At 38.8% G+C, this 9450-nt stretch overlaps 1 protein-coding gene across 1 annotated transcript in view; it reads left to right on the forward strand.

Moving 5' to 3' along the window:
* CCDC158 (coiled-coil domain containing 158) overlaps positions 1–9450 on the forward strand; it is a 35466-nt gene that overhangs the window by 23838 nt on the left and 2178 nt on the right. The window contains exons 18-23 of the mRNA XM_009288868.2: positions 1715–1838; positions 2973–3032; positions 4711–4770; positions 5120–5187; positions 5547–5613; positions 6806–7018. Coding sequence (XP_009287143.1) covers positions 1715–1838; positions 2973–3032; positions 4711–4770; positions 5120–5187; positions 5547–5613; positions 6806–7018 — 592 coding nt within the window. The remainder of the gene's footprint in view (positions 1–1714; positions 1839–2972; positions 3033–4710; positions 4771–5119; positions 5188–5546; positions 5614–6805; positions 7019–9450) is intronic.

Raw genomic sequence — 9450 nt, forward strand, 5'->3', positions numbered from 1 at the left:
AAGGTACTGATCTGTAAGCAGTTTGGTTTTCTTTTTTTTTTTTTTCCCCCCCTAGTACTTTACTTGCTGTAAATTGCTTATATTTGGTAATGAAAATAGACATGTACATAGTTCCTGGTAAATTTTATCATCTGATTGACCTGTAGTAGCTTTTAATACTTAAATCGTTCTCCAAGCTGGCCTTCACTGATTTTGACCAGTTTTATCCTAAAAGACACATCATTCTCCTTCCTTCCCTTTGTTTTTGTACATCTACTTTTAGATTTAAATTAGATGCTAGTGTTGTTCTAATTTTTCATTACAGTAAACATCAACTCAAATCTCTCATGAAAAAAAAAATCTTTTGGTTTTTTCTGTATAGATTTTGTGTAATTCTCCAAAAGGGACCTGATGTATCTCTCACAGAAATTGGTAGAGGTCTTTTCATAAATTTTTACCTCAAAATTTGTAGGAGACTACAAGTTAGTGCAGATATTTTTCAGTAATATTTTCTGTTACTTTCTAATGTGGTGACAAACGTTTACATCAAGGAACGAAGGACAGTTAATTCTGTGAAATCCCTGCAGCATCAGGCACTGCCATTCTCTTTTCTTTGAGTTAATCAATTTATACTTCTGAGGATAAAGAAGGAAAAAGGACCGATTTTTAATTTAGTACCATGGTGAGGACCCTAACAGGTTGTAGGAAAACTTGATTCAAGGTCTCCTTGAACCTTCTAGGTTCCTGCACGATTAGTAATTGCACAAAACAAAGCAGCTCCAACACTTGAGACAGAGTCCCTACCCAGTCGATAGCCTCCTTTCTTAGTTGGAATGTGGGAAGGAAGGATTTGGTCTGACTTGGTACCACGTTGACCCATTATGAAGCTGAGGATTTGTTCCTGAAACTAGTGTGTTCCCATTGGAAATGACATTTTTTTCAATGAAAACATGTTAGCAAAATGTTTCTAGCCAGTTCCATCCCCAGATGAAGCGTAAGTCAGTGGGAGCAGTGCTTTGAACGTGTGAAGTGCTGAGTAGTCTGAAAAATCCAGTTCTTCACAGAAAGAAAGGATTCTTTGAACCAGGCCTTTGCCTCAAGTCCTGATCAGTAAAATGAGAATAATATTGCACTTCATCTCCGAGTATGGCTGTGACAATTAAGTGGTTTATATTTGCAGACAACTCAACTGTTATAGAAATGAGTGCCTAGAAAACACCCTGATACACTAGTATTTCTGTCTTCAGACCTGTGTTTGTGTACTGTACAGTAATACCTGGGATCACAGGTTAAAAAGGAGAAAACAGCCTTTTTTGGTTCTGAGTACTGAAAAGGGTAATGGTTGTATTGGGTGGGGAGGAAGCTTTCACAATTAAAGGCTTATTTTAATGTTTTTGACCTTGAAACAGTAGTCATAACCTTTTTACAACATTTATTCAAAACGCAGATGTTAGCCATGTTCTCCCTCAAGCATATTTAGTTGCTTTACACATTTTTGTCAGATAACTTTTCAGATAGAAGTGCAATCATATTCAGAGAGTATTTTGACACTCTTCAAGTTATCATGATCTAGCCTCCAACACTTCTTAACTAAAATCACAAAAAATCCACCCTGTTTCTAACTGGTAAGACAAGAGTAGAGGGGGAAAAACATGTGACTTTGGATGAGTATAGGTAAGAATTGAAAAAGAGAGTGCCTTTATAAATGCTCTGTAACTGAATGATTTTATTTCAGATGCCTTCCAAGCCAGGCATTTTGAAGGAAGAACCACTGCAGGATCTAAAGAGGATTCTTCAAGAATTAACAAGCTCAGACAATGACATTCCCTCTGTGGCTCTTGGCAAGGATGACAGCAGTGGTGGGAGAAAATCACCTTTAGCAACCATGAGGAATACAGTGTAAGAGCAATATATTGTTATTTCTGTTGTGTGCTGTGTACTTGTATTGCCTTCTAAAACTAGGATCTGGCTATTCATGTGCTTCAGGAGCAGTATAGGATGCCTTTTTGCAAGAAAGGTGGGTTTACGAGTAAGCTTGAGATAATCTGAAAGCTTCCGAAGCTTCTGTTGTTTGCCAGGTTCCTCAGGTGCTTTAGGTCGTAGGGAAATAGAAGGTGACTACACGATTTGCCTTCATTGCTTGCTTTTTGGCATTCCTGCTTTTATTTTCACTTAGAACTCCTTTCTTTGTTTTCTGCCTTACGTAAATATCCCTTCTCTCATTGTTGAAGCAGGCAATTATTTTTTAACCAAACAGATGATAATGACAGTGGTACATGAAGTTGAAAAATCAATACAGCACAAATTCTGATGTTTCTAAGCCAGAACATGAGCATACTTCATGAAGGAAAATATAATTCATGGACTTTTATTAGGATCAAATTTATTGAAACCATGACGCTTCTCCCATAACACATACTGGTGGAACAAAATCACATCAGTCTCAATACCCTATGTATTCTGGGGTTTTCTGTTTTTCCCAGGTATTTTTATTGAACAAAAGATCTGCCTGTTATCAACATGCAAATTTTTGACAGTTTAAATATAGAAGCTTCTGTTTCACAACTGGAAAAAGGATTCATGCACAGAAGTTGTTCTGTCTGTCTGATTTTTCAAGTAGTAAATGTACTACGTCTTCCTACCTTGACTTTGCCTATCATAGATAGAGTCCTTTGGAGGCATGACAATCAAGTGTCCTTGGCCAGCCTGCACTATGTGATTATTGCCTATGTTCTTTGTTTATGGTGGCAGTGGGAGGAACTGTTCTTTTCTACATATGGTTGTAAGCTTTTATGGTTCAGACCACGTGGATTTTATGGGAATTTTTCTCCCTTGCAGCAGTTTTCTCTTGCAGAGGTGAAATGAGGATGGGAGAATCCTACACCTAATCATCCCTTGATACACAAAGCTGTCTGTTATACAAAGCCCATGACTATCTCAGTGCTGTTGGTAGTGCTAGTTCTGATGTTGTCTTTCTACATCCTTCTACACAGAGATGGTGCAAGTAGAGGATGCGCTGCTGTCTTCAGCCTACGATCGGGTCCTTGCAAGAGGTGAGAAATCATCTTTCTGAAAAGGTCACGGACAACACAGATAAAGATGTCGATCGAGTGAATACAGTAGGACGATACAGACAATATTTTGAGAAATAAAGAGAGAGTTGTAAAAATTGATTTAAAAATTGGGAAGAAAATAATTGTTTATGTTCTAGAAGTTCCTTGTAGATCAAAATTCTGAGATAGCTCAGTGAAGTAGTGATGTATAAGATTCATTGACCAGGCTTGTGTCCTTCAAAGCTCGTGTTTGTACGTACCACAGAATTGGTGTTAAAGAAGTGAGAAGGATTACCAAAAGGCATTCATCACCTTGGCATTTTCTGTAAAGAAGAATGTGGTGATGACATCCACAGGACATTGCTGAAGAAGTCCATAGAAGTTAATGAATTTCTTTTTAAATAGATACTTTATTAATTAAATAGAGAACCTTTACCAAAAGATAAACAAGTGGTCTATGGAAAGCTGGAACAAGATGCTTCTAGGTAGCTTAAGCAGAGCTAAGGTTTTGTTGGTTGTCTCCTATGAAAACTGAGATGAAGCTCAATTTTTTTTTTTCTTTTGTTCCCAGTGCCTTAGTTAAAAGTTGTGCTGTATCCAAAGTTACCATATCAGAATATGAGATGCCAAATGGCAAGTGCCATTTGCTGTAAAATCTTACTTGATTTTTTTTTTTTTGGTCTGTTCCAAAGCTGAGGTTGTCACAAAAAGCCTGATATAGAGCAAGAAGGTTTTGTATGATAAAGAAAGATAGCACTTCGTATGCTTCAAGCATGCTTAGTGGGGGGGGGTTGTGTAGAAAAAGATGGGACAGACGACAAGTGCCATTTGCTGTAAAATCTTACTTGATTTTTTTTTTTTTGGTCTGTTCCAAAGCTGAGGTTGTCACAAAAAGCCTGATATAGAGCAAGAAGGTTTTGTATGATAAAGAAAGATAGCACTTCGTATGCTTCAAGCATGCTTAGTGGGGGGGGGGTTGTGTAATACAGATGGAATAGCAGAGCTGCTGCTGGAAATGGAGCATTCCTACAAAAGGTCAACGTTAAATTCAGCAAGATTTTACTACTCTGGAACGCTTCCAAGCGTCTCTCAATGCTCGTACTTAAAATGAGTCTAGCTGTTTTTTGGAAATTAACCAATGATCCGTTTCCATTCTCTCATCAAATACCACTGTACTCTAAGAACTTACAGTGCCTGAGAAAAGACCTAGGTCCAAACCTGGAAAAGGCAAATATTTATGTTATGGTAGTCATCTGATGCTATTAGGTGAAATAAGAGCCGAAAAGCACCTAATAACTGCAAGCTGGTCTGAAGAAGCTAAATAGAAGCACTGTTGTGTGAGTAACCAGAAGGAAGATTGCAGTGGCATTAGTTGTCTAAGGCAGAAGTTTATTGTCTTTTTTCCATCTTTATGTCTACCTGGTATTCATAACAAATATAGGCCTTTATCTCCCAAAGATACGCATCACTTCAGTAGTCTAAATTCACTCCAGCTCTAATAGACTTTTTTTCATGAACTTGTGTAACAATTTTACGATGCCTTTTCTTCACTATTAGAATATGGCTGCCATTGCACTCTGCTTAAAAAACAAGCGTATCTTCTAAAAGTGTGAAACGTAGCAATCTTACTGGCACGGCTTTTGCTGAGATTTTGACAGCAGTATGTTTTTCCATGCAGGCAGACTGCAGCTAGAGACTCTGCTACTGAAAGCATCGTGGAAAAGGATACTTTCGGACGGTGAGAAGTGCTTTCACTTAGCTGAGTAACCTGCTGCTTAAAGCACTCATTTGAGAATCAGTTTCTAAGGCTTTTTTAATACAGCATCAGTCCTGAGCTTGTTTGTGTTGTTTTACTCATAATGCTAAAAGCTTCCTGGGAATTACAAAACAAAGCTGTGATGTTGCTTTCATCCCTCTAAGGAAGAGCTCTGGAACTTATTTACATTGTTTGCTTTTAATTTACATGTATCAGATCTGGAGATTACGTATATGAGAGCTTCACATTCTCACTGTGGAGGCTAGGTAGCATTACCAAAACTTAGCATAATACTTCCAGAATGCAAGTTTTGCCATCATTTTGCTTGCAGGGATCGTTCATGCTTACGTACTGCAGATCTTCAGTCCCAAGACGTTACCCTGCCCTTTACATCGCTTGGTAAGTTTTCACTGGCCACGTTTGAGGATGAACGTGCCATATCGATGGCAAACTGGAACATTACAGAATATTACAAAAAATATAGTCCAAATACAGTATATTTTCTTAGGTCATTTACTCAAATACCTCTTAGCAGGTGCTATTACAAAGTCTCTATTGCACTTACTGCAAAATCTCTATCTTGTTGCAAACCAGCTCCATGGAGGCTGATACCAGCACACCTAAAATGGATATGTTCCATTACTGCTAACTGCAGTCAGCAGTTCCATTAATGAGTAGCAATAGTCCTGTGTAATTAGCATGGATAATATTGCCAGATTTTTGGTGCGTAAATTTAAGCTCTTGAATTCTGTATTCAGGTATCTAAACATGGATGTGCTTTTGAGAGGAATCAGGTCATTGCAAATTCCATTGATTTCCTTTCAAGTACTGGGTGGTCAGTACCTTTTAAAATGTGGTGACATGAATTTAGTAACCGAAATAGAAATACAAGGATACGGCTTTGAGCATGAGGGTTTGAAGATGCTAGTCTTAGCCGCCTTCTGTTTTCTTGCCCATAGATTATCCATTCTGTTAATTTTCTGTGAAAATTGCCTGCAGATGCTGATATATTTAATTGTTCTCTATTAGTATTTAAGCCACTGTGCTTCAGAGAGAGGCTAGAACTTCTCTGTTTGTCCTGAGGAGTAACTACTAGGGGTCCTCTTTTTATATTTCTGAGTGTTAAAGAAAATCTCCTGGGTAGTTACTGTCAGCCTTCTAGCAAACCTACTGCAACATCCAGGGACTTTTCCTAGCTTTTAAAATAGCAAGAAAATCTCCTGGGTAGTTACTGTCAGCCTTCTAGCAAACCTACTGCAACATCCAGGGATTTTTCCTAGCTTCCAAAATAGCTGCAAGTAGCGTTTGCTCCATAGAAGTCTGGAGAAGTAGTTGAACAAGTGGAGTTTGTTAGAACCCCCCCGAATTATTTTCAGGACATCCCAGGAGGGGTGTTAGGAGCAAGGAAACAAGACTACGGGAAGAAAAAGAGGAGAATTGTAGTAAATCTTCCCCTCATTAGTTGCATGCAACCTTTTACATATGAAAATATGTTACATAATCTGTTGGTGGCATATTTCTATGCATATCTTGTCTCTTTTCCTTATGACTCTCTTTCTGCCAGGAACTCAAAGCCTATCAATCAGTTATTGGAAAGGAGGGAAATGGCAGACCTGTGTAAGCAACATTGTTTTTTCTGCTTCTTATACCTAAGTAATGAGATCCAAGTCAGCAGTAAGGACAGCGAGTCTTGGGTTGTTAGCAGCTATGATATTCCCATCAGGCTGTTTTGGAAGTAAACATGAAGTAAGTAGCCAGCAGAAAAAAGCAGGCCCTACTTTCTCCTAGCAGGTTTACTGGCCGTTCTTCACATGACAATCACTTTAACAGAAACAAGCATGTTTTGCAAAGAGGCTATAGTCTCCTGCTACCTTGGCTACTAGTAAGGAATGAAAAGGACAAAAGAGTGCAATGAAGGGAACCCAACCCTGTAACTCTTACAGAGATAACGTCAAAGCTGGTATGGGGGTTTCTCTTCAGGTGTGTGCTCACTGCTCTTTGCTTGGATATCTCCTAGGAGGTGCATCCATCTTCTCAGCAGCTCCTCGTTATACATCCTTCCCCAAGAAGGTCTCTCAGGAGGAGAGGTACAGAGAAAGGTCTCCAGTACACTTGCTATTAACTGCTCCACCCCATGACCTTGCAGCTGGCCCCAGCACCTCACCAGAGCACAGACTGTCTGCAAGGAAGGTTGGCTCTCCAGAGGGTGCAGCCGCAGTCCCCCAGATAAGTAAGTCCAGTCCCATTTACTGTTCCAAAGAGCTTGGCTGGGTCTCTTCCTAGTGAGTACAGTGAAGTTAAATTCACTAGGTTAAATTCAGCCGTTCAGCAATTCTGTAGAAACCAGTGGAGTCCCACCATCATTCACTGATACAGTCTTTTACAGTTTATGATTGTGGTACCTGTACTTCATACTGCATTTATTTTTTATATACGTTTGTAATATGTCACGTACAGAATCCATTCATGTTGCTGAACGTCAACACTAGTGATTCTCAAATGTACAGAGCTGACACAGGATTGATCTTCCATTTGTGATTCCAGCAAGTGCAATTACAGTATGCAAATTTATTGAAACATAATTTACTGATGGTTCATTTTAAAGCACTGCTCCTAGCGGTTCTGGCCCACTTACCTAAAAGTGACCTGTTCTGGCTTACATCAGACCGCCTTTGCCCTGTCAGTTCTGTTCAAGTAGAAGGTTTTTTCTGTGATAAATGAATTGTGAGTAAAATGTAGCAGCTACTTAATATACTATACAAAGAGAAGAGAAGATAAATTCCATACACCACTAAATTTAAGAACTGGTAAATTGCTTTATTCAGATAAATAGACTGTAGGAATGCTTAACATCAATATTTGCAGTAACTGGCAACACAGTTGCTCAATACTAATATTTGTAGTAGTTGTTGTGGTTCCTGTAAGGCATTTAGAAAAGTTCTGGGGTTTACTGAAAGTATTGATGGTAAGGCTGTGTCTGTCTAGCTCTTAAGTGATAAAAATAAGCTTTCCCGCATCACAAAATATGTGCGAGGATGATGAATGTTTTCAAGGTAGTCTATTAATTACTTGCCAGTGAGCCAGGCTGTCAGGGCTGCTTTATTACATTTAAGTGGCAGAAAGACTCCAAAATGAGTAGATGCAACAGGAAAAACAGGTAAGCAACTAAATTTTCAAATAATACTTACCAAATACCATTTAAAAACATTACATTTCTCTATTTTGCAAGGTCTGAAAATATCATTTCTCTTAGAGGGCACATAAGCACTGCAGGTAGGAGTGTAATAGAGATGCTGCACACCTAGCTCTAAGCTAGTTCTGGTACAGGCAAAAATCTAACCATAGCTCCAAGGAGCTCGAAAAGACATGTTTCCTGCTTCTCAGGTGGCTTTTTTTTTTTTGTAGTTTCAACCTAACTTTAGTATGTCTGTATTGCGTTGTTATTTTATTAACGCGGACTTCTCAGTCACTTTATCTTTTGCACTTCAGAAACATCAGGATCTTCTCTTTATGCAGAGTGGTATCTAAAACAGCTGGGCTGAGCAGTCATCCTGACTAGAATATTAACATGGTTGCTCATTGACCTTTGCTTCCCCCAGCTGTCTGGCTGTGCAAATATGAAGTGCATATTTGTTAACTAATCTGTATTTTTTAATGCATATTTAACAACTAAGAAATGCCTGTTCATAAGCAGAGCGCAAATGTACGTGGCATTTCCCCATCGAAGTGCTGAATTGGCTATGTGAGTGAGTACATACAAATTACTGTACCTGTAGAGTAACACCATCGTCCCCGCAATGAGCCTTGGTTCTGGATTGCACCTGTTCTAGGAAACATGCAGGCTTTGTGGTGTGGATATCTCTGCAATTGGACATAAACCCCAAATTGTTTCCATATAGACCACAGGAGATCTAGCAGGTCACAACTGTAACCTTCAGTCAATTGCCAATCACTGCTTGGTTCAAAGAGAAAGATAAGTGGCATCGCTCTTTTTTTTTTTGTTGTGTTCTGGGTTTTTTTTTGTTTTGTTTGTTACCTCCATCTCTGGCTCCTTTTTTTTTTGTGTTCTGGTTTTTTTGTTTTGTTTTGTTTGTTAATCTGGTCAGCCAGTTACCTCCATCTCTGGCTCCTTTTTTTTTTTTTTTGCCTCTTTTTATTTGAGAATTGATGACTGTAGCAAAAATGAAACAGTCCAAGTTCTGGTCAGAAGAGGCTCCAGGGTGGGAGACTGTAGTTGTTTGTAAAGTACTGGCATGATCGTGTCAGTCTGTGGGTGTTAGTGTTCAGACAGACAGGCACAATGCCTGTTGAATTCTGCGCTGCTCTGGATCTTCAAAGACTTGGAATTTCTGGTTTTATTCCTGGCTTTAGTAAGTTAGATCTTTCTGTACCTTAGTTTTCCATCTGTAAAATGCAACTGACATTAGTGCTTTCCTTTGTAACAGCCCTTGCAGTTTTTCTGGCAAAGAGGGACTTAGAAGTTGTGGGCATAAATACTATTTTAGTAATATAAAGCACTTTTTCTCCGTTCCCCAAATGGGGAAATTTGTAGGCAAAATAGAAATGTGGTTATATTTTCACTTGAACAGACATACTGCTAAGTATAAATTTCTGTTAATAACCTTGTCTTCTTACTCATTTCCTTCGCTACTGGAAGTTTTA

The sequence above is a fragment of the Aptenodytes forsteri genome, unplaced genomic scaffold, assembly GCF_000699145.1.
Source record: "Aptenodytes forsteri isolate BGI_AS27 unplaced genomic scaffold, ASM69914v1 Scaffold221, whole genome shotgun sequence".
NCBI lineage: Eukaryota > Metazoa > Chordata > Aves > Sphenisciformes > Spheniscidae > Aptenodytes > Aptenodytes forsteri.